This window comes from Gigantopelta aegis, chromosome 14 (genome assembly GCF_016097555.1).
Source record: "Gigantopelta aegis isolate Gae_Host chromosome 14, Gae_host_genome, whole genome shotgun sequence".
NCBI classification, from domain to species: Eukaryota; Metazoa; Mollusca; class Gastropoda; order Neomphalida; family Peltospiridae; genus Gigantopelta; species Gigantopelta aegis.
Window position 1 is genome coordinate 24,230,490 of NC_054712.1, and position 26,712 is coordinate 24,257,201.

The following is a 26,712-nucleotide window of genomic DNA, read 5'->3' on the forward strand; positions in this document are numbered from 1 at the left end:
GAAATATTAAATAGACTGGTTGTCTGATACGCGATAGTCAACATATGTTTATTTTGAGATTCTTAAAGTTTAACCGTGTTTGAGTGAGTTAACTTTAGGTACCAGATTTCATTTTAGTTTAGGCTTAATCCGTATTATATTTTTATCACATATATAACACCAATTTCCGTTTGAAAGTTGGCGCTCTAGAATTTTGTCGTCCAACCTATTTTCTAAAACTAAAAGGGTCTCAACCCATAGTTAGTTATATAATGATTTAGTAATTTTATAAGTTTGGATAAAGACAGGTTACTATGTATAAAATTGTTTAGTTCATTAAAATAAACCGTGGATATAATGCGTTATGCTCGATGTTTATTTTAATAAATTGGAACTGTTTAGTTCTTAACTCAGGGCTATCAGAAAATTTTGCCAAATTATCTGACTAAAAGTAAAACTTCAAAAATGCCAGAGACCCAGTTATTTTCAAACAATATATAAATAATATATAATTTATTTCATGAAATTATTTCGCAAAATTAAAATAAAGTTTGCCAATTGTTTTTGAAATTTTTAATTGGCGAATTTGGCGAGTGCCAGAGTTAGCTCTGTAACTGCAAGCTTGTGTGCACAGGGGGATGTTAGGGGTCAACCTCCACCCCTTGCCGCTCAAATTTTAAAAAATTATAAGATATTTTCCGGAGGAGCATGACTAAACCCCTCTATAAACTGTCTAGACTTCCCCCACTAAAATGTCTGCACATGCACTAGTTCAGTTAAAATAAACATGCACCTGAACTGGATTGGGTTCAATAGTTGATGTCTCTAGAGTTAAAATGGGCATATATCAAAATACTTGTTTTGGTGTCAGATGGAATTTTAAATTTTGCCCTTGTATTCCATTTAAGTCATTCACGTTAGGAACTAAAGTACCGGGTAATACAGTTTTGTAGGATGCAGGATGCATTATAACAAATTCATTAATTAACCCATTTTCACTGTGCAAAGTTTAAATAGTTTTGGTGTCGGACATTGGTAGAAATCATAGATGCCAACTTAACTGAATCAATACAACATTCTATCTGAAGTAAACTTTGATTAACCAATGTTTTTTTCATAACCTAGAAACATGTAAAACTTGAAATCTAAATTAACTAACTTTTCTGATTAACCCTTTGTCTTTTATATATATAGACACTTTAGTTTCGGTGTCGGATGGAAATAGCATTTTATACATTTCATATGTATAATTTTTATGACCACGTTATACTTTACAGACATTTAAACATGTCCCCAGTTAACAAGGTTTTTAATGAATAAAATAGGATATTAATTACATTTTCTTGTTTAGAATATTAATGTTTGTACACCACGTTTCTGGTTTATTCCTAATTTTTAAATAGTATCTTAAACAGGATTTTTTTTTTTACATGTACAAAATTATTGAAGGCAAAATCTAGTTTTAGCTGCTAATATGAATTGTTTGGTCTGCTCTGCATTTCCCCATGAAATGCGGATCTTTATTGTGGGGTTGGGTTTTTTGTGGCCCTTAGAAATACAACATGTGATATAAAGCATTATAAAGTGAATTGCATAATATATTTCATTGGTATACAGATTTTGCAAGATGTGACAGACAATATTGGCACACAAATGAAGAATAAACTCTGATGTCGCATATTTTCCCAGCACACACCTACCGGTATTGACTAATCAGTTGGAAATTGGCAATCAAAAAAAGAAAGAAAGAAATGTTTTATTTAACAACGCACTCAACACATTTTATTTATGGTTATATGGTGTCAGACATATGGTAAGGACCACACAGATTTTGACAATGACAGTCATAATACTAGACCATGTGTGTTCTTCAGCATAGGTGAAAATAACAGACATGAAGGTTAACTTTATAACAAAGTAAAGTTAAAACCAGACACTTTTCTTTCTCATTTGATTTACCCATTTCAGTGATTCATGGGTTTTAACTTTGCTTTGTTTTAGCATGTAGAATGTAAAAAAAAAAAGTTTTCTGTTAATAGTCAAAACATCCCTTAGCTTTTTTTATCTGCTTGTTTACAAGAGGATTACAGGTCCTCTTAAAAATGTTACTTTGTTGAACTGTATTTCTTCATATTGTGATGTCACCACACTAAAACACATTGGGCACTGAAAAATTGCTCACAAGTCAACTTGTCAACGGAATCACATATATGGAAAAGGTATTGTGTATATATATATATGCACTGTATCGATACATTTAACATTCAGATTTGTAACTGAAGATGTTGAGGAAGACATGTCTTTTAAAAGGTTTACGGTACATAAATCACAGAGCTAGTATAATGGGTCTTCTAATAAACCTGATTTGTCTATGAAGCTCTGTATGAAATGCATGCAGTCTAGATTAAACTTGTCTTAAACTTTTTTTTTCTTCTTTTTTTTTTCAGAATTAAGGATTGTTCTTGTAGAAATGTCCACTGCAACAATGGTAGACTATACAAATAAGAAGATTCTTGCTCCCATGGTTAGAATTAGCTCTCTTCCCATGAGGTTGTTGTCACTGGAATATGGAGCTGACTTGGTGTACTGTGAGGTATGGAGCATGTATAAATAATTCTACTTCAGTCTACTGGTAGAAAGATGACAGAAAACTAGACGATAATTAATCCCGTAATGCACTGTGGTGTTTCTGCACTCACCTTTGGAAAAAAAATCAAATTTCAGATTATCCTCTGATGATAGCATTAAAATAATTTTTGTAAACACTGAACGTTACTCATATGTATGTAATTAGTGAACAAGAGGAACATTTAAATACTTTGAAGTACAGAAATGTTAGTTAGTTTTGTTTTTATTTTACTGTTAAGAGAACATTAGCCAAATAAATTTCTTTAGTTCTATTTTAAAATGTTTTTTTTATTCATGAATTATATGAAGCTTTTATTATTTTTATTTCAGGAAATAATCGACCACAAAATACTAAGTGCAAAAAGAATTGAAAATGGTATGGGAGTTTTAATAACTTTTATGTTATTTATTTGCTTTGCAACTTACGAAACTTTACTTTGTTGTAACATGTGGAATGTAAAAATGTTTCTGTTATTCTAGTATATATTATGCATTAATTACTAACAATGCTTTGAAAATGTGTTCTTTTACACAGCTATATATAAATCATATTTTCATTTCATGGTAATAATGGAATATCAGATTTATTAATAAATTATTTTTCATCTTTGCAGTTTTGTTAATGGTAGGGGTTTGTTTTCTTGCCAACTCTTACTTAGATCACTGTTCTTACACAGAACTAAAATTTTACAAAAACATCCTGGGTTTAAATAAATGTTCTTCGAATATTTCAGAATTACTGGGAACAGTTGATTATGTTTTATCAGATGAAACAGTTGTCTTCAGGACTTGTCCTCAAGAAAAGGAGAAACTTATTTTCCAATTAGTAAGTGTAGACAACTTAGTGTAAATTATTATGCTTTTTAGGGAGAGATGTAGTTCAGTGGTAAAGTGCTCGCTTAATGCACGGTCAGTTTGGGATCGATCCCCGTCAGTGGGCCCATTGGGCTATTTTTCGCTTCAGACGGTGCACCACGACTGGTACATCAAAGGCCGTGGTATGTGCTATCCTGTCTATGGGATGGTGCATATAAAAGATCCCTTGTTGCTAATTGGAAAGAATAGCCCAATATGTGGCGGCAGCAGGTTTCCTCTCTCAATATCTGTGTGGTCCTTAATCATATGTCCGACGCCATATAACCGTAAATAAAATGTGTTGAGTGCGTTGTTAAATAAAACATTTCTTTTCTTCCATATTATGCTTTACAAGCCAATTAGAAAATCATGATTTTATTATTTTTAAATTATTACTGCACATCACTGTGATTATTTTCACTCTTTTAGTTATTACTTTAAATACCAAACACTTGTATAAATCAATGCTATTGTCCTTCCCACAGGGAATGCCTTTTTTCATGCTATGTAATTTATTACAAGTTATTTTTATTTCTGAGCCAATTGTTTTCTTTCTACATTGGACACAAAACTTAAATTATTTACCAAAAAAAAAACATTTTCGTAGGAGGATGGGACGGACTATAAGTTTAACTATAATATTGAGAAATGGGAGACAGGTTGTGCTTTTTTACGTGATGTTTGTAATTGTGTTATTTGTTAATTTTATTTCAGGGTACCTGTGATGCCCAGAGAGCACTAAGAGCAGCTAAAAAAGTGTAAAGTTTTTTTCCTTTTTTTTTTTATGTTATTAGGGAAAACATTTTGTCTATTGCGGCTTTCCATAATATTTTCTCTTCTCCTTAAAATTCATTATAGACAACTTGACTCAAATTAAATTTCTTAAATATTAGTAAAAAGCATATTTCTTGCTTATGTGGGACGAGATGTAGCCCAGTGATAAAGCATTTGCTCGATACACGATCGGTTTGGGATCGATCCCTGTTGGTGGGCCCATTGGGCTATTTCTTTTCCAGCCAGTGCATAACGACTGGTATATCAAAGGCTGTGGTATATCCTGTCTGCGATGGTGCATATAAATAATCCCTTGCTACTAATGGACAATGTAGTGGTTTTCCTGTCTAAGACTATACATCAAAATTACCATGTGTTTAAAATCCAATAGCCGATGATTGATAAATCAATGTGCTCTAGTGGTGTCGTTAAACAAAACAAACTCTTCTCTTACTTATGAGTTTAATAAATTATATTTCTTTTTAAATATTAAATATATTGCTCCATCATCATCATCATCATCATCATCCTTACTCAATAAATATTACATCAGATTTCTTAAAAATTAATATTACAAAAGCCATTTTTCTTGATTATCATTTGTAATTATGTAATAAATATTCTTTCTTTCTTTTTTTTCACTGTTCAACACATCTGCACCTATACCAATAATGTACACCTAAATTACAAAACATTTAAAAAAAATTACATCGACCTTTAAACTATTTGTTTTACTTGTACAGTTAAAATGTTTTATTTTATTTTACAGTGAAAAAGATATTTCTGGAATCGATGTTAATATGGGATGTCCAAAAGAATTTTCTATCAAGGTCATTATCATATTCTTTATTAATAATTGTTATATTATATGTTTGTTTTATCCAGTAATTCTGCTCTCTCTCTCTGTCTCTGGGTTTTGGATTACGGTACAAGTAAATGGCTTTTAAAAAATCAGTTTGTGAAACTTAAAAGAGTTTGATCACCAAATAGTCAGCCTAAATATTTGCATCTACAATGGTAAGTTTCTTTTTAATTAAGTTTAAATGTTAAAATCACCTTTTTTTTTATGCTGACACCTTAGAGTTTCTCACTGAAAATGTAGTGTTGAGGTATTATTAATCAAACTTTCCTTTCCATAAAGACAGGGGAAACAACTCAGTACATCCTGGCTACTTAACTAAATCAGCCCATTTTCTTTTCAGGGTGGAATGGGAGCTGCACTTCTAACTCAGCCTGAAAAAGTCAAACAGGTAATTTAATAAATAAAAACAATATATTTGTCTCTGTCTCTCTGTCCCTTTCTCTCTCTCGCCCTCCCTCTCTCCCTCCATCCCTCCCTCCCTCTTTCTATGCAAAAAATATACAATCAGTCTTAACATATTTACTTTTAATACTCTTTATGTATTAAATGTATTTAATATTATTTATGTTAAACATTATTTGTAAGATAATGATTCAGGGCCCCATCCCTGACATCATCGACTTGTCTGGGCCAATAATTTGTTTTTTAAAAATAAAATAAAATAAAAAGTGTTTGTTCAGCATGTGTTTTTAGTCTTCGCTCGCAAATGCAAGTAACCCTCTTTAATCTTTTTTAAATTTAATCTTTTTAAGGGCATATAAATTGTGTAATTTTCGTTGTTTTATTTACCTGTTTGGAAATGCCCAGTCAAAAACAAGCATCTCACTAAAGTACTTAAAATTAATTTTTATTTAAATACCATAGGTTATTTCAATGACGCATAAAAATTTCCCCCTATGTCTTTTATAAATAATTCAAAATTGTCCCACTAATAAGTAATTTTTCTGTCCACACTCGACCACTGGCCATGCCAGAGACGTGCCTGAACCTTAATTGGATAGAGGCACCTTAATAGAGTTTACGATTACGATTACAATGCAAGTGATCACTCCCACTCCCATCCACATTCATCTAAAAAGGTTTAGGAGAGTGGAAAAGTGATAAAAAAGAAAGTTGTATTTACAAAATTTATATGAAATATATCTTTAATGTACTTTTTAAATCACACTTGTTTTATTTACAATTTACTGACCTGTGAAATATTTTCTAGTGCATAGTTTGTATTAAATTATTTGCTTGGTTTACAGTATATATAAAATATTTAATATTTAGTTCTACATCAGTTATTTGTGGTATTTTCAGACCAAACCAGCATGTATGTAATCTGGATTTCTGTGTAAATCTGCATGATCACAGAATCTCATTCAATACCTTACATTAAATTGGTCTAATCCAACACTGTTTATGCTGGCACTTTTCACCAATCTCACATTGCATCTGGTTTTGACAGAGTCCACTGTATATGAAATACTTTCTAATGCATGGTTATTGCATATTAAACTATTTGTTGTATATACAGCATATATGAAAATTTATAAATTTTGTATATCTAATTTTACGTCAGTTATTTTTATGTACAATAATTATGAAATATTTTCTTACGTATATTTTCATATGTAACTTTTTTCTCATTTTTTTTTCAGATATTAACAACACTAGTCAATGGTTTGACTATACCAGTAACATGCAAAATTAGAATTCTGCCTCAGGTTTGTTACTCTGTCAACAACTTTCATAGCTTCTGTATGAACTATAGAATTAAATTCATTCTCAGAAACCACTGTCTGATCCATACAAAGACAAAGGTATATACTGAAGACAAGATGTTTTATTTTTGTAGTTGTAAGCAACTAGATATAAATTAAAATTTAAAGTTATTTTGTTTAACGACACCACTGGAGCACATTGATTTATTAATCATCAGCTACTGGATGTCAAACATTTGATAACTGACATAGTCTTAGAGGTAACCTGCAACATTTTGTTTTCCATTAGCAGTGAGGGATCTTTTATATGCACTCGACTACAGACAGGACAGCACATGTCACAGTACTTGATATACCTGTTTTGGGGCACTGGTTGGGATGGGGGAAAACACAAAGAATGGGTCCACACTCAAAGCATTTTCGGCAAGCAGTCTGCCAACTGAACTTGATCGTGCCCCAGATATAAATTAAGAGAAATATAATGTTATGTTTGCTGTTTACCATCTGTATCAAACTTAAACATATTAATTAATAATGTAAGCTTAGATTACATGGCAGTGGGAAGATGCTATTATTTGTTTTGTACTCATCATGCATCTATAGAATAAAATAAATAAAAGAGTCTCTTAATATATTATATGTTAGGCATCTTGTTTTATGATTATTCTAAAAGATTATCAATTAAAGTAGTCTCCTAGCTTCAGGACCCAATTTAACCATCGGTGACTGTGTATAACATATTTTAAAACCATATCATATTTATATAACAGTTGGAAGATACCATATCCCTGGCTAAGATTATTGAAAGTACAGGAGTTGCTGCCCTTGCTATTCATGGACGAACAAAAGCTGAACGTCCACAACACAGAAACCACAATGATGTCATCAAGGCAGTTGCACAGACACTGACCATTCCAGTTATTGCCAAGTACGTAAAACAACTGGTAGTTACTGTTAAGAAATTGATTTGTTTAAAGTCCATTAGATGATGTGCTAAGGTATCTGTTCTTCAGTATAAAGCAGCAACAGGGCCACACTTAGCCTAAAATAACTGACATGTGGGATTTTCTTGGGGGATGAGGTGTGGTAAAAAGAATAATTAGAGGGCAATAAAAGAATGTTTTATTTTCTAGCTAGACAAAAAAGGCACTTAAAAATGGCATTTTTTGTTGTTTTCGTTTTGGCTGTAACACAATCACCCTCTGCTCATTTAGTTGTGGACATATCTCTAATGCTGTACCTCATTTTAATTGAGCTGCAATTCTGATATCAACAACAACATAAATGGAATGTAGAATAATTATGGATTTGAACTGGGTCGTGACATTAATAATTTTATGCTGGTATTTATTGGTTCCACATTTTCTGGGTAATATGCTAATATTCCTAAAGTCATATCATTAACAACAGTATTCCATTATCGCCATTCAGATTTTCTGGCGTGAGACGTAGCCCAGTGGTAAAGCTTTTGCTTGATACGCAGTTGGTTTGTTATCAATCCCCGTCAATGGGCCCATTGAGCTATTTCTTGCTTCAGCCAGTGCACTACGACTGGTACATCAAAGGCCATGTTACGTGCTATCCTGTCTATGGGATGGTGCATATAAAAGATCCCTTGCTGCTAATCGAAAAGAGTAGCCCATGAAGTGGTGACAGTGGGTTTCCTCCCTCAATATTTGTGTGGTCCTTAACCATATGTCCGACACCATATAACCATAAATAAAATGTGTTGAGTGCGTTGTTAAAGAAGACATTCCATCAGATTTTCTGTAGTTTATTGGTTTTGTAATGAGATGAAACAACTCTGGATGTTTTTAGAATTCTGGATTTTAATACAGTCCAAAAACTGTTCTTATTCTTGTTTTTTGATGAAAATGTGACAATAACCGTCTGCTTACAAGACACAGCAAACATTTCAAACTTGTTTGTCCAAAGTCATTCATCTCATCTATGTTTTTAAATGGTTCCTTCTACATGAACTATTATTTGTTTCATTTCAGTGGTGCTTCAAAGGAGATCACGACATTTGAAGACATTGAAAAGTTTCGGCTAGATACTGGAGCGTCGTCAGTCATGCTGGCAAGATCGGCCGAATGGAATACTTCTGTATTTCGTAGCCAGGGAAGATTACTTTTGCATGATGTTATTAAACAGTATCTCAGATATGTAAGTAAATGTAACAGGAATGATCAAACTCAAACTTTGGTCTGTTCTTCAGTTTGTAATCTTTACTCATATATACTGAACAATATAACCCCCCCCCCCCCCCCCACCCCAAAACAAAAAAAATTATTGTTTGAATCCCATTAGTTTTATATGTGTTAAAATGATCAATGTCTTGGAAACCTTTTAGGCCCATTTTGACAGTCTGTCTGAAGTATGAAGACAATCTGGTTTAATAATTTATGGAGAATATTGATTTTGCTAAGTAGAGCACGATTCACTATTTAATTTGCTTTATTTTATATCAATATTTTAATTTGTGTTACTAAAATCCACTAGCCATGGTATCAGTGATTAAAAACAATTACTTGCCACAATTAAAAATTCACTAGCCCTACTTTACTTTAAGTTAATACAATTTTACTAAATAAATAAAGATTGGATATAGCTTAACAACACTAACATTGGGGGTGGGGGTCAGGATATTCATATTTACCCAAAAATTTCACTAGTCATCTGGCATGATAATAGTAGTTATTTACTAGCCCAACATTACATTTAATAGATGGTGAGATTTGTATTTTAAAGGAGACCGGACACCAAACCATATATACAGCGTAATGAATTGTTTGCCATCATAAACCACAACACGCAACTACCACGCTCCCCTTATTGACTAAGATAAGCATGCCAGTCTTGGTTGGGTTTTTTTTTTCGCCGATCTCCAATGTTTGCTGGAAACTGTCGACAGTTGATGAGCTAGACCCGTGACGTCATCGATGAGAGGAAAACTGAAGAAACTACCAAGCAGCATGGATGAACTTAGCGATTCGAGTGATGAAGAATTGTGTACAGCTTGTGCTAATGGCATCAAACCGTATCAGTTTGAACCACTTATCAGAGACTTTGTCCCTAATCCTGGAAATGTTGTCTTAGACGAAAATTCTGATGAATCAACTGCCGACGAAGACGAGCAAGCCACATGGTCATAGACTAGCATACAAGCATTTAAAAAAAAAAATTATGACATTTTTAATGTAAACTGAAGCAAATACTTAATTAGAAGAAAAGCACACAAAATTTTATAATATTTCATCATAAATCTTGTTCAGCATAGATGTAAATATGACACGTCAGTGGATATTCCATAGGCCGATTTCGCAAATTTGCAAAAAGCGTCCCCTCCTCAACAAGATATAATAATTAAACAAAAAACTTTGTTCTCATAACTAGTTACCCTCCAAGTTTTAATGTGTTTGGTTAAACCGTGTATTTTTAATGATTAAGAAAATGTGTTACCAGTCTGCCGAAACTGTTCAGAGCCGGGTACAGAAACACAGAAATGTTGGAAAATATTATACTGTTGCCACATACTGACAATCACTTTACAACTAATATGTCTTATCGACAATATTATTATGTAGTCTTTGCATTTATTAATATAAAATACAACAGGCCCGTAGGAACTGGGGAGGGGCAGGCCTAGGGGCTTGTTCTCCATTACACACTCTAGGATGAAAATGTATGTTTTAAATTTTCACTACTTTGCATAAATAACGATAGCGATAAGGGGGGGGGGGAGGGGTGCCCCCCACTTGTGAGCTTTTCTTTATCACATTAATTTTTGCCATTGTAACCAAAATCTGATTTAGAATTTATACCCGGTCCATCAGTGTGCCCCCCCCCCCCCCCCCCCCGCCACCCCCTCCAAGTCGTTCCTACGGGCCTATAAAAACTAAATATATACTAAATATAAATTTTAAACAGCAATTATGTTACTATAATCTATCGAAAAAATAAAACATTATATATATACCCCGGTATACATTAATTTCTGAGATTTGTTAGTACATACATGTAAGTTTACCCTCCGCACCCTCTGGCAGAAACCCAGGGTAGGTATTAAAATAATTATTTGATGTAGAGTATTTTTAATATGACATACAGAAAGCATTGAAAAGTAAATTTTATTATGCTTTAATAATCGACATTAGCTTTAAAACTAATTAACCATCATTCCTTCTGGCCACAGTACATATGTTGTTCCTGCCAAAGTGTTAGCATTTTAATTTTAATGACGATATACTGAACTGACTATAAACATTGTTAACTAACGTAATAATTCACGTTTTGAAGGTGTTTTGTTATAAGGTTAAGAAACCAACTAGATCAAGAGACGTTAGTATGGAATCGTTATGGGCTGTCGGTGAAAATTAATTTGGTAATTATAGGTAAATAAATGTGAAGTTTAAATATTCATATGTGAACAAATTGCAATAACTTTATTTAATGTATATCTTAAGTACATACTTGTTTTAATTTTCACATTGTAAATGTACCATAACCTGCTGTATTTAGTTGGTGTAAAACCCGTTTGACGACAATAATGCGTCCATGTTTTAAAACAACTTTTATTTTTTTGGAAATCGAAACCATGATGTTGGCCGTTTCTTGGGATGCATTGCTGTTACTGTTGCAGTTAAACACTGCACAGTTAACCATCATATAATTATGTCGACAGTATATAATAACACTAATTATCTTGTAAATTAAATTTCCGATAAACCTGGAGACAAAAAAAAAAAAACGACTAAAAGGCACAACCAAAGAATCAACACATGTACCGGTATTGCTTGGTAACTCTCACCGATGACGTATTGCCTCGCTTTCGTTCAGATCTATACATAATCCCGCCCACTTCTGTTTTTACCCCAAACCTAAGACGCACAGCTGACCGGTGCCTCGCAGCGAGCCGGGCGTTAGAGTAACGTGGTCTTTGACGCTAACTTAATCCATTACACACTACATGTCTTTTAGTGTCCGGTCTCCTTTAACAAACACCAAGTGTAGTTTCAGTTTTTCTTGTCAGAGTGATAAAAGTGTAGACCAAAATAAGTTTTCCTGTGTTAAGGGCCATGAAAGTTTCGTGAAATAATGTCACTTGAATGTATTGCAAAAGGTTTAATTTGTGATGAAATAAACTTTGTATAGTTTATATAGCTGCAAGTGTCATAATGCAATAAGCAGATATGCTTTCACTGGATGTGAGCAGAGCTTTATTTCATTTCAACTTATTTTCGTCCTTATATCCAATTGAGGTTCAAGCATGCTGTCCTGGGCACACACCTCAGCTATCTGGGCTGTCTGTCCAGGACACAGGACAGGAGTTGTTAGTTGGTTAGTGGTTAGTGAGAGAGAAGAGGGTGTAGTGGCCTTACACCTACCCACTGAGTCATTAAAACTCGCTCTGGGTGGGAGCCGGTACCGGGCTGCGAACACTGTACCTTACAGCCTGTAGTCCGATGGCTTAACCACTGCGCCATCGAGGCTGGTACAGAGCTTCAGCCATTTGTAATTTGTTTGATTGCAGGCTATTGACTATGACAACAATGTCATCAACACGAAGTATTGTATTCTTAACATGATGCATGATAACATGAAGGATTCTGAGGGAGAGCCAATGCTGGGCGTTACCGAGATGAGTGAGATATGGTACGTTAAGTTAAGCAGACGGCTCTAAGACTAGTAGGTGCAGGATTTGCCTGCCAGTCTTAAAGCTGATGACTGTAATTTGTTTTTCTTTTTTCTTTATCCCACTGCCCCCTTTGCTTTCTCTCCTTTTCAATTCCATCTCATTTCTTCCCGATCTGGCAACTCCTATCTTTCAACTTCTTTCGCTGTCCACCTCCACATCCCAGTCCTTGTCTCTCCAACTGCGACATGTGCTTGTCTCTTGTGGCTATCTGTGCCACACACCTGCCATTCCCCATCAGCTTTTAGCTGTGGGCCTAGTCTGACCACTTCGGGGAGTGTTCAGTAGTGACTGTAATGACCTTTGTCACCGAGGCTGGGAATAATGTGGCGGGAACTCAGCTTATGTCCTGATTTGGTTAAAAGTACAGTGAAACCCCTCTAAACTGGACACCCTCAAGACCAAGTAAAATGTCCAGTTTAAAGAGGTATCCTGTTTAGGGAAGTTAAGTTCTTCAATGATTTTAAAAAAGGACTATATAAAATGTCCAGTTTTGAGGGAATTCAGGTTCACAGAGTGTCCGGTTTTGAGAGGTTTCACTGTAGTTAATTAATGCAATATTTCATAGACTAATCAAGTCTGAATTATGACTATTATTAGATATTTTGACCTTTGTAGTAAAATCTGGAACATGTCTGACCAGTATAATAAAGTACTTGAAGAGAGAAAGAAGAAAAAGGCCAAACTAGTCAAACAAAATGGTGCAGATGATGCTGGGATAAAGAGAAGAAAACTGGAAGATGGAAAAACACTTTTTGAGTTGCCTGTTAGATTTATTAGGTAAACATGATTTTTTTAATTACTGTTTACATAAACTAATGGAAAAAGATTCAAGAAATTATTTGTCATTCGTAAACATTATGAGGTGACATGCAAAATTATGGTGTGTCCACATGAGTTCTAAATTCCAACCATTTAAAGCACAAACACTTTCATACCATTTTACCAGTAGGTTAGTTGTAATATACTTTATTGCTTTTATTGTTTGATGTTTTTTTTAAAAGGTGTTGCTGCAGATATTTTTAATGTTGACTTGATGGATACATAGAGGATAATAAACGAGTTACCAGTTATTATCAAATTTATGTCCTGAGTGAAATAATTTCCACTTGTCACAAGCTTTAGCAATAGACAAGTGAACATTATTTCACGAGGGACATAAATTTGATAATAACTGGTACCAAGTTTGTGATTCTGTTTATTACCCCAGCTATTTGGTGGGTTTTTAAAGTCTTTACCGGTATTTTTGATATAGCCTACATCGGCTACACATTCATGTATATAGAAACGACATAAACTACTTTTTGTTCTGGGTATTGCTTTAACTTTGTATTTTATTCACAGTTCACAGATAATTTTCAAAACCCAAAGTTCTATATATTCTGTAAAAAAAAAAATCTATAATGAATTGTATTAAACCACCATTTTATTTACAAGTTTAACACTGAAACCAGAAAGACGCAAATTCTTTAAACAACGTGACGTCATTGTGTGTGCTTTGCCAAATCGTGATGACATCATATTTAGTACTGACAAGATGATTAGTTTGTTGGTGTCAAATCGTCCAATAGTAGTGTACATTAAACTAATGCATGATAATTTCTCAGTGAGAAATTATGATTTTTATTTTCCCTGTTATAAGTGCCTGCTGGGGTAATAAATGTATTTTAAAAACAAAATATGCCTATTTTTTTTATTTAGAATGAACTACCCAGATGCAGTCAGCCCCAAACAGTTGCTTCATAACTGGTGTTTGAAGAACCACTGTAAAGCGCATTATGATACGGTAAAGTGGTGCTGGATTTTTCTACCAAATTAAAACTAGTCTCGTGGCAACTGTGTGAAATATGTGATTTGAAATACAATATCTCTTTTGTTAACCCTCACAGCATAAAGTTAAAGTTTGTTTTTGTTTAATGACACCACTAGAGCATATTGAGTTATTAATCACTATTAATTGACTATTGGATGTCAAACATTTGATAATTTTGACATTTAGTCTTAGAAAAGAAACTCACTGCATTTTTTCATTCGTAACAAGGGATCTTTTATATGCACCATCCCACGACAACCTAAGATATATCAGTCATGGTGCACTGGCTGGAACGACAAATAGCCCAATGTGCACACTGAAGATGATCAAAATTAGAAGAACACTATACCACTGGACTATGTTCCACCCCCTCACAACATAGACCATTTTGCTAACATAAACAGCTGTGTACTCGAAAAATTATAACAAATTTGTTACGAAGACTATGTGGCACATTGTAAAAAAAAAAAAAAAAGTGGAATAAAGTAAATTATGTCTATGTATTCAGACAGTATTTTGTTGGGTAATTTAGTAGATCATCTACCATGCAACCATACATTTAGAAATAAATAAGAAAATATTATTGAATTTAGTGACATTAATTATTATGCAGCTTTAGTGGTGGGATTTAGCTTAGTCGGTTGAGCACTCACCTGTGGTGCCTGCATCGCAGGATCGAACCACCTTGGTGGATCCATTCAACTGATTGGGGGTTTTTCCCGTTCCAACCAGTGCATCACAATTGGTAAAAGGCTGTGGTATGTGCTTTCCTGTGTGGGACACCAGTAGAGCCCATTAATAAATCATTCAACCAGTAAGGATGTATCCTGGACTGATTGTTCATCAAGCGAGTGCTTTCCCACTGAGCTGCGTCCCTCCCAGAATTATAAGAAAGTAAGAATGATTTCAATTATTATGACTGCACCGAGAACGACCAAAACAATTTTGCCAGTTTTACCTTTTAATACTTATCCAATACCTTTTTCCATTTTCATATGCATGAAAACAAATCAAATCTTAACAGGTTTCACATGTACTTTTATCATCTACAGGCCCTAGAATTGAAAAAGTAGGAGAAGTGACTTCTCCCTTCCCAGAAAAAAGGGGAGTAGTTTTAATATTAAAATAGGCAAAAGGAATGTTTTGCCATTTCCGCGTTCATTCGGGAAAATTAAGATTTATACACTGTTATAATTGTAATATTTCAATATAAATACCACTTCCAGTAATAAAATTTAAACAGTACAATTGTATGTTTCATTAAAACGTAATTCGATGAAACTCCTCTGGACCAAGCAAAAAGTCCAGTTTTAAGAGGTATCCGGTTTAGAGACACTCTCCTCCATACCAATATTTAGAAAGGGACTGTGAAAAATGTCTGGTTTTGAGATAATTCTGGTTTATAGAGGGCCTGGTTTTGAGAGGTTTCACTGTATTAATAAGTAGTTGATTATGTGTCGTATTGTTAAAATGAAAGTAATAATTAGTATTTTCTGACATTACTGAAATTAATGTGGCCAAGGATTAATAATGCTTGACTGGTCATAGCAAGCTGAGCGACTTGCGTTGCCAAAGTCTGGTGCCAAAGTCAAAACACGGACCAACAAGGTGCCAAGTGAGCTGTGACACTAAACAAGTTGGTGTCTTTACGTCTCTTGTGTGATTTCGTTTTTGAAATCATATTAGGTTCAAAATAATACAGCGATTTCGACTTCTTACTACTGCTAATAACTCTGCAACTTGAGCCAACTTTTGGTGAAGAAAACATTCATTTCGCTAGCAAGATTAGGGTCTGCATCTAGACTTCAACAGTAATTGTAGGTTTTTTCCATGACACACTATCGTGGATTTGATCATCCATCATCAAATTGCTCAAATCCAGGCAATCAGTGCTTGATAATAAGTAATCATGGGAATTAAACTAAGTGGATGTAGCCCAGTGGTAAAATATATGCTTGATGTGCAGTGGGTCTTGGATCAATCCCCGTTAGTGGGTGCATTGGGCTACTTCTCATTGCAGCCAGTGCACGACTGGTATATTAAAGGTTGTGGTATGTGCTGTGCTATCCTGTGTAGAATGGTGCATATAAAAGATGGGAAAATGTAGCAGGTTTCCTCTCTTAGACTAAATATTACCAAATGTTTGACATACAACAGCTGATGATTAACAAATCAATGTGCTCTAGTGGTATCGATAAACAAAACAAACTTTAACTTTGACAACCTGAAATTTTAAAACTATTTGCTTGTGTTTGTGATCAGTTCTGAATGGTCACACTTCTCACAATGTTATAATCTGCATTTTTTTCTTAATATTTAAAAAAATAAACAGTCATCTCTGATCATCTATGTATAAGACTTGAAACTGGTAGACACTGATCGCTGTCAATGCCAAGCAGGATGACAGTCTCTAGGACAAATCCTGCTGTGTGGTTATCTGTACAAGACCTGGTAAAAGTACTGGTCAAGCAGAGTAACACTAGCTGACAAGTTATTAGTCACCAAAGAAGACAAATTTCTTTTTAATATAAACTGACCTCAGGTGGAAGAAGAAAGCTTCAGTCACATTACCGGAACAGAAAGCAGAGGACTCACTGGACCATTTTAAGCCATCCCATTGGCTGTTTGGTTCGAACCAGTCCATTATTCCAGGTGAAAATACCATCAGTTTGAGGTCAGGTTAAGTACTGATGAAAAGAGAAATTGATTTTTAAAGTCTTGATCCTGACAGCAGTATTTACCATCACAACATGAATCAAATTTTAAAGTGTGCTGAACTATAACTTGAATGCAGAAGAAGTAATAGCCGATGAGATTTGTTTTTCATTTTAAAAAATGGTGACGTCATTTGTATGTTATTGTACAAGGTTGTTGATGATGTCCATTGATAATGAAAACAGGTTTCTTTAAAGCAGTACTTGTGATAAGAGGGATGATAAAAGATGTTAAATTTTGGGGAGATGAGATTTGTGCTTTAATATGCCAGTGTCAGTTTATGACAACTAATTTGATCAAGAAGTTTTCTGTTTCCAACATCATTTAGGGAGTGTACACACCAAAATGATTCAGTCTCACAGTGGGTTAGTGGTTAGTGAGAGAAATCAGTGTAGTGGTCTTATACCTACCTAATGAGTCTTTAAAACTCCTTAGTGGTGGGAGCCTGTACCAGGCTGCGAACTCAATACCTACTAGCTTCATGTCCAGTGGTTTGACCACAACGCCACTGAGGTTGATGGCATCGTTAAATAAAACATTTCTTTTATCTCTCTCTTTCTGTGTGTGTCTGTCTGCCTCTCTCTCTCTTTCAGACCGGCCTCGGTGGCGTAGTGGCAGGCCATCGGTCTTCAGGCTGGTAGGTACTGGGTTCGGATCCCAGTCGAGGCATGGGATTTTTAATCCAGATACCGACTCCAAACCCTGAGTGAGTGCTCCGCAAGGCTCAATGGGTAGGTGTAAACCACTTGCACCGACCAGTGATCCATAACTGGTTCAACAAAGGCCATGGTTTGTGCTATCCTGCCTGTGGGAAGTGCAAATAAAAGATCCCTTGCTGCTAATCGGAAGAGTAGCCCATGTAGTGCGACAGCGGGTTTCCTCTCAAAATCTGTGTGGTCCTTAACCATATGTCTGACGCCATATAACCGTAAATAAAATGTGTTGAGTGCGTCGTTAAATAAAACATTTCTCTTTCTTTCTTTCTTTCTCTCTCTTTCATGGATACTGTGCGATGGTGAGACACCTTGATGGCAAATATCATTGTGTTGAGATATGGATGTGTGTAGAAAATTAATTGACTGCTGGCTATTTATTAACAGGTTGAGAGACCAGAGGACCGATGTTTCAACAGTGTGATCACCCTGGGTGATATCAAATACACCACGCCGTATTGGTAAGTAGTCTGGCTGATGTAGCACTCGATAGCATTTATGTATTCATTGTCTGAGAAAGATGTTGAAAATATATATAGGTTTTTCTTTTAGTTATTGAACAGAACAATAACAATATTTCTTAAAGTAATGGGAAAATATTTCTTACTGTAATTGGAAAACGATTTTAGTTCTTTCAAAATATTTTCTTAGACTGAAAACTAAATTAATAACAGGTGCATATCAAAGTGGGTGGTGCTGCAGGTGCACATCCGTTGTGTTTTTTGTTGTTGTTTTAAGGCTTTTGTTGTTGGGGGGGGGGGGGGGTTTGGTAGTATTATATATTTTTTTATAGTGCCATAAAAAAATCCAGTGTTTAACATACTGTGGAAGATGCAATATGTTGGTCAGCTGGATTTTTCTAGATGAAGATTGCCCATATTATATATATTGCGTGTTTGTGTACTTTGAATTACTGTTGTGCCCTTGTAACACACTGTATGCTGTGTAAAATTTATCAAAATTATTAACAGTTTGCAGCTTGTTTTATACAATTTGTGTAGAAGCCATAATCATGCAGTAATCTCTTTTATGAATAGGAATTTGTTTTAATCATTTAAATTGGTGAATTTTATCCTTCAGTGACTAGTATATCATAGGCTGCATGGAATGTGCTGTCCTGTTTGTAGGAAAATGCACAATAAAAGCAGGGCTTTAGATTGCAAAGTAACAAACAAATGTATAAATGTGTTCAAATTAATGAGAATTGCAGCCGTGAAAATATACATTTGGTACTATTAGCCTGTGCAGAGATATTCTATATACTATTGATAGACATTACAAAATTACCATGGTCTAAAATACCCGTTTTGATTGGTTGAATGTCGGCGATCACCAATGTTAGTTTCTTCTGTGCCACAATTCCCAAAATTAATAGTTCAACTGAACATTTGTTTTTAATATATAAAGAAGATTCTGTTTCAGTAGCAGATTAGTTATATTTTTTATTAAAAAACCTCTGAATTTTTCTTAAGTTTAATATTTTTATTCTACCCAAAAACGGTTTCCATGTCTTTTCATGAAACCTCGCAATATCTCCTTGTCCTAGATTTCAAAACTCAGCAATTCCTTGTAGATATTTTGTCCACAGTCATTATCCCCATTAGTTCAAAGATTAATTTTGATTATTTATTTATTATAGGGAAAAAACAAAAAGACATGCTGAACAGGGAGCAGCTATTGCCTTCTTAGTCCTGAATGATATTCCCGATGGGAGAATAAAAAACTCAGAAGATGCAAAAGAAGATCTTCCTAGAAAATGGCGGGCCTTTTATCATACAAATACTGAACCATGCTGTGATAAAAATTATTCACCTGTTTTATCAAACCCACCTGTTGATAGTGTTCACCACAGAGGTCAAGGTGAAGAATCACCGGTGAAAACCACACCAGATCTTAGCACAGGAAATCTGATTAACGGTGACAGAATCATTGAAAGTTGTGATAAGACAATCGAGACTTTTGACGTCATCACTGACCACACGGTACAGAAATGTGTGTCTGTTGAAGGCGACTCGGAGCAACCCGAAACCACACAGTGATATTTATTACAAATAAAAACAGATGGTGTGTTTTTTAATTTTCACTTTCCATTGTCTGTATTGTAATGCATCTCTCTTTCAGTTAGTGAAGGGATATATCTGAAAGGTAGAGCACTTCAGTGCTCAACAAATGTTTGAGAAAGTCACAAGCCCTCGCAGAATCTTTGGCTAATGACCTATATATTATTGTAATACATTTGATAATTTCCACTAGCCCAGACCATAAATTCACTATCCAGCACTAAGGGCTAGATGAGTTGTCAATCCCTGCACTTATCTGAAGTTTGATTGGTGCTATTTTATCCTTGGTGGACCTATAGGGCGTTTCCCTGTCCAACCACTGCCTTATAAGTGGTATACCACAGGTCCTGTTTGTGGAAATGTGCATATAAAAGAACAATTGCTGCTATTAAGTAGAAGCAGTTTTAGTAAAGTGGCCTATGTAGCAGCAGCAACAGGTTCTTTCTTTCATATTGTTGACCAAAGTGTAGAAAAGGCTTCCAGACAGAAAAAGGTGGAGGTTTTGTTAAACACATGCCTTTTCCTTTCCTCATGATTACTTTTATTAGGAGCATAAATGCCAGTTCTTAAATGAAGACAGACTTCGAAATGTTTGAAAAACAACAGTTTATCTTGTCGAACTTGTTCCCGACTTGATCATTTTGGGGGACGTAGTGTTTTAAAAAGTGCCAACAGATTAATATGGAACTACTTTTAAACAGGGTGTAGATAAAGTATCTAAAATTTATTATCCAAATTTGAACGACAAAACTATTATCTGTGATCAAAACCGTATTATTTAAACCAGTGAAATAGCAGTCCTGACCAAATGTCACAGAGACGTTCTTATATTGTTGCACACAATTCTAAACATTGGTCAAACTCTACATGGCACAAAGTATATTGTCATTTCTTAAAACTATAAAAAAAAGGAAGAGAAAAGGTCATGATTGATTTCATTGTTATTGTAATTTTGAATTGGAATAAAACACAAGACTGAGAAACATATCGATGAAAATGTATCTCAAGAAATTGGAAAAATAAATCCATCAATAAACAAATGTTTAAAGGAATGCTTGGCATATTGAACGATATATAATGAACATTATTGCTTAATATCAACTAGTATATTGGTATATTTAATTAATAAAACAGTTAAATGTGATGGCTATTATATATAACAGGTGCAGCCATTTTGTTCGATCCCAGTGAATATGCCCTCTGGCAAGCCGGTGGTATTAGTCAAACTGAAGAAACAAACCTACCTGATTTTTGCAGGATGATGAAACAGGCATGCATCGCAAAGTTCTGTAATATCCATCCCAGTAAGCAAGCAATAAGTATATATTATTTTTCAATACAAAATAATCCACGTTTGTCAAAGACGAAATAACTGTATCGAGTTTTGTCCATGCATTAACCTATGTACTGAAATGATAAACGGAGTGTTTTCTTAGTTAATTTGTCTATTCTTTTTAATTGCCTCCACCAGTAATTCCTGATTGGCAGGTGTCTATTTGGTAGGTAACCAGACAAGGCAATTAATTACTGCCGTCTAGACACAGACATACTGGTATTATTATCACAGGGTATTGTGAAATAACCTGCCACCACAAAAATTGAAAGGACATTATCAGCCATCCTGCTTTATTACTGTAAATAATTATGTAAAACTCGATTAAGTAGACGTTACAATCTAAAATCACCGACCATGTATGTAGTCCCAAATAAAATAAAACTATCACTTGGGTATCGTGAGTGGTTGTTTTTGCTCCAACGTAGCCTACTACCAAAAAAAGACAATAATCAGTGTGTTATGGTGGGTGGTCATTTTTGCTCCAACGTATCAATAGGCCTAATAGTATGCATTTTTTCTTTGGATTTTTTTAGAGAAAAATACTATGACCCCATTTCGTTCTGTAAATGCAAATTGATATATATTTAGGTTAATAGTTTATTATCTTATCAAGTCATTTATGTTGTTTTGATCAGGTTGATCAAAGCGATGCGCCTTGTCCCAAGATAGAAACAAAATGGCTACCCCCAGTTAGCAGGAATAATTAGTTTCTTATTAATTCTAAAATTACGAGTTTTTCATTTCTTAATGTGTCAGTAGGTATTGATGGTTCAGGTATGCATCTTTCCAATACATAAGGTTCATATTTGATTTGTCTTCCCCTTTAACGACACCTCTGAACATTTTATATACCACTCCTGGTTACAGTTCTAGTCTGAAGGTTTAATGGTCCAAAGGTTCAGCTGTAACCCTAGGTTCAGTAGTCCAAAGGTTTATAGACCTAACTCCGGACTATTGAACCTTCGGACTATAGAGCAGTCACCCCACTTCTGACACCATTTGATAACCAACAATCTTGATTTAATTTTCCAAGGCCAAGGTTACTCCACATGACAACTTTTTGTGACATTCTGTTTAGTAAAGAGACAACTTTTAGCAAACAGCATAAAGGATCCTTTTGTGCACTTTCCAAGATAGAACAACACATAACAGTCATGGGACAATAATATTCAGGGTTGGGAATTGGTGAACTGTAAAAAGAGGAAATCTAAAGGGGTCCCGGAAATTCTTGAAATCCTAGGTTAAAATCTGTACCATCTGACACATTTTGGAGGAAAGGACGATTAAAATGCGAGGAAATGCAATGTTCCATGAGAGTAAAACGGTTGATCTGAGAAGAATTCCCACCCCTGAATATTAATGAGGGAAAACAACAGGGCCACCAAGGGCAAGAGATCTTTCAACCATTTGCATCTCAGCTGAGCACACCAACGCCATATAACCGTAAATAAAATGTGTTGAGTGCATGTTAAATAAAACATTTCCTGTATTTCCTCGGCTGAGCACACTGCCATAAAGAAACATCAATTAAAGTTACATTCTGAAGCTACCAGGTGGATATTGCTCAAAGAAAGCTTTACAAAAGATTAATAAGAAATGTATCCAATGGTGTGGGGACTAGTAGCCAAAAAAGTTACTAATTCCTAAGAAAAATCACTAGTCCTCCTACTATTGGGACATCCTGACAAGATGAAATCTATGAAAGTTCTAGCAAACTGTTAAAGAACACACATCAACATGTTGTGTATCATGGTATGAGGCAAAATAGCCCAACAGTCCTTTTTTTTTTAATAGCACCACTAGAGCACATTGATTAATTAATCGCCGGCTATTGGCTATTGGGATTTCTAACACTAAGATCAGCAAGGGATCTTTTATATGCACTTTCCCACAGACAACCTTTGGCCAGTTGTGGTGCACTGGTTGGAATGAGAAAAGCCCTATCAGTTGAATGGATCTATCGAGGTGGTTCAATCCTGTAACACAAGCACCTCTGGCAAAAACTCATCCGACTGAGCTAAACCCTCCCACCCCCCACCCCAGCATCATAAATGTTTGGGAAACATTTGCTCAGAATTTACTGATTTTACAAATTTATACTTGCCTGGGGCAAGCATTAGTTGCTATCCCTGTTGTAAATAGTAATCTTCATCAATTAAGATACATGGTAGTCATTAAAAAAAATTCACCTCTAGCTAAGCAATGAAATTTCAACAAATAAAACCACATACCATTATCTACACTTTTATTTTATCATAAAACCACACAATTTTATACAAATACAAATATATACAGCTCTGGCTTTGAAAGCAGAAAGATTTATACAAATGAATTTCAGGCTAAGCCAGCCAATACAGTAACAAAATAAAAGTAGCAGACGACACAACCCTGGAAATGACAGAACAGTTGATGTAACCAGGAAATGCTGTGTGCAAAGACGTCTGTGTAAACTTCATTGAGTTTAACATTTAGTTCTGGTAATTCTGATAAAATGTAGCAAATTAATTTTCTATTCACTAGCAGATTCCAAAATTCTAATTTTCATCTAGAAAAAGTAATTTCTTGTACAACAAATATCCCTTTTCAATATTTCATAACCTTTTTTTTGTTTTTGTAGAGACTTTTTTCCCCCCAAACATACATAAATTTTAAAGGAGAAAACATATTTCATGGACAAGATACTTTGTGAACCAAACAATTTGTTGATATTATTAATGAATATTTTCCATTACTGGTAATAGTTTTTAAAATGTATTGTCAAATTTAGGAATCTTTTATGAAGTCTGAAAAAGTTCAACTCTGTCATTATTTGCATTTGGTAAAGTTACAGTAAGAACTACTTCAACACCAGCAGTATGCATGTATTCTTCTTTTTCTGAAGTCCACAAAGCCATAAGCTCTTGACTTTTTGCTGAAGATATGTTGTCATGCAGTATTTGGATATTTGTGTTACCAACAAATTAAATTCCGACTACATACATTCAGAGAACTTGTCATTTGTTCAATACAGCATGCTGGTACACACAGAAAAGTCAAATTTACGGGAGTAAGTACAAAACCATATACCCACTTGAAATGAAAACAATAGAATGAAATGAACCGCAAGGAGGTAATTTAGTGAACAATGCAGTGACCACCTCCAGTGGGAAATATTTTCACACATACCATGCTGGGAAGAACATTTAAGATAAATAATACAATGTAGTAGCTGTGTTCTGAAGATCATGCACGACTATGACACCCAACTCTTAAACGGGGGAAAACATTTACATACATAAATATCAATTTAATGTGTTGTGGGAACAATAAACAGCGAAACATTTAACTTAAAAACAGTGTATGAGTTTATACGATAAAATATGGCAATAAACTTGAAGAATCTAAACTTTAGTTTGATGTAGGAACAGTAAGACATATTCTCCCCAACTGCAGATATTATTGATGACAGAAATGTGACCACAACCTGATGTTAAAGGTGGGAGAGGAGGGAAAATCTAATGAATAACTGATAATTCTGTTGAACAAAAACTACAAATTAACAAGACTTGTGTTAACATCTACCTAAACATGAAACATGGAAACGTAAGATAGGTGGCTATTATTAATGCATGTTAATTAAGAGGTTTTGAGAGACTACTGAAAAGACTAATGACATGGGATCTTAGAGACGGGGGAGTACTTGATACTCCAGACACAAATTCCAAGAGAATCAATCTGTTGATGTTGTCAATTTACCATATCAAATAACTGTATTTTATTTGATATCCAAAACACCAAAACTGCATTCTTCTATTATTTGGTACCAATTTCATACTTTTCATCAAGGGCTGCATTTTGTAAAGATATCAAAAGCATGTTTAATCGACATTATCTAGCAGTACTTAGCAAACAGAATTAGATTTAGATTTTCTTTTTACACAAATATCCTGAAATATTTTTATTTACAAAATACAATCACTTCAGGGTTTAAAATATAGTATTTACCACAACCACACCAACACGGAAGTATCACAAAAAAGTACAGCAACACATATATAGTTCAAACATTAAATTAACCATGAATGTTGCAGTATCCACACGTAGAAGCATGAAAACACTCGGGTAAATTTGGAGGATAAAGATCAGACATTTATATTTTACAAATTAATGACACTGAACAGTATTTTGTTAAGACAATTAAATTTAAAGTGATCACAAAGCCTGCAGTAGAGCAGACAGAGAGAGAGAAAAAAAATAAGAAGACATCCACAGCTCAAAATACAACAATAGGAAACTCCTCCAAAAATACGAGACTTATTATTTAATATGGTTTAATAGCATACGTCCCCTACTAAAACAAGGAGACGCACAATTGGTTTGGAGTCGGATTTATTTGATGACTGTCACAGTGCTATACACCTACAGCACAGTACTTATTGGTCGATGACACAGGAGTCATAGTAAAACATTCAATCATGTTTGAATTTTGGTTATTTATATAAGGAAAGTCATGATTTTCTGTTCAAACACATAACTGAAGTGACACTCTTCTAACACAAATGAATAGGTCATTTTTTAAAGTACCAGTATATTAAATGCAACAATGACAATGTTGCTTTAACAACTAGATATACCGGTTGTATTCAACAATATGATATTATATGCAACCATCATATCATTTTTCAATCAATGGTTGATTGTAAGAGACATGAAAAAAGAACGACATGGCTAATGTCACATGATAAAGAGTACAAAAACAATACATTCACATCACATGCATTTCAAGCATTGACATTTAAAGAATTTCTTCTTCATACTGTACATTTTTGTATACAGATTTCTTATTCACTGTAACACTTGTTGAATTAACATGTTATGAATCTGTACATCGTATGTATAATTCTTGTACAAACATGAATAGGTTTGGAAGTACTCCATTCAGCAATCTAATAAATTTACATCACAAATGTCTTTATCATTATTAATTTACAGATCAAGACATACAACTTGCCTTTCAAAGACCAAATGCATTCACTACTCATTAAAAAAAAAAAAAGAGAGGTGAAAACAATGCTCTGTATCCAGTACAACCATAAACCATGACCAACCATAAAGTTTGGTATCAACAACACCAGTGACCTATTAGTGACAATCAAAATTAAGGAACCCTGCTGATTTACAGCATACCTTGGGCAACAGATCTTCAAGGATGTTCAACAATTACGTAACTCTCTAGTGGGAAAGGGATGTTGGAGAGGTCAAAGGTTGAATTACAAAACATTATGGTGGGCAGAGAAGGTATTAGAGTTATTAGTTTTTAAAACGTCTCTTATTTTATTGAAATAAATTCAGCCAAGCATGGCTTTTTTGCTCAATTATTGAACTTCTAATATTTATTATCATCAACAAAAGAAATAAATCATTAAGGATGGAAGAGATATTGGCACTGGCATTACAACATGCCATTATGGGGAAAGTTTGATTTCACATGATGAAGTAAATGTGAATTGGACATTATGATGCATTACATGTCGAGTATATTGTAGTAACACAAGATGAAAACAAATATTAGTTTTTAGATGTGCAACAAAACCAAA

General features: G+C 34.4%; 1 protein-coding gene across 2 annotated transcripts; it reads left to right on the forward strand.

Moving 5' to 3' along the window:
• Positions 1-21: 21 nt before the first annotated feature.
• LOC121388238 (tRNA-dihydrouridine(20) synthase [NAD(P)+]-like) lies at positions 22-19,817 on the forward strand. Of its 2 annotated transcripts, none has more exons than XM_041519506.1 (15): positions 22-83; positions 2,427-2,572; positions 2,938-2,983; positions 3,342-3,433; positions 4,177-4,220; positions 5,006-5,066; positions 5,439-5,486; positions 6,742-6,807; positions 7,575-7,732; positions 8,805-8,970; positions 12,338-12,459; positions 13,118-13,279; positions 14,201-14,285; positions 18,128-18,201; positions 19,380-19,817. In XM_041519506.1, exons 2-15 carry the CDS (start codon positions 2,450-2,452, stop codon positions 19,777-19,779), a joined length of 1,647 nt encoding a protein of 548 aa, XP_041375440.1. In that variant the 5' UTR covers positions 22-83; positions 2,427-2,449; the 3' UTR covers positions 19,780-19,817. The 2 variants fall into 2 exon arrangements, with proteins under 2 accessions (XP_041375440.1, XP_041375441.1); XM_041519507.1 differs by having other exon boundaries at positions 42-98.
• Positions 19,818-26,712: the final 6,895 nt, after the last annotated feature.

What these genes read in the sequence shown, in the direction of transcription:
- LOC121388238 (XM_041519506.1), top strand. Translation starts at nt 2,450, where the DNA reads ATGTCCACTGCAACAATGGTAGACTATACAAATAAGAAGATTCTTGCT. An exon ending in CTGACTTGGTGTACTGTGAG is followed by an intron (nt 2,573 to 2,937) that starts GTATGGAGCATG and finishes TTTTTATTTCAG; the next exon opens with GAAATAATCGACCACAAAAT. An exon ending in CTAAGAGCAGCTAAAAAAGT is followed by an intron (nt 4,221 to 5,005) that starts GTAAAGTTTTTT and finishes TTTATTTTACAG; the next exon opens with TGAAAAAGATATTTCTGGAA.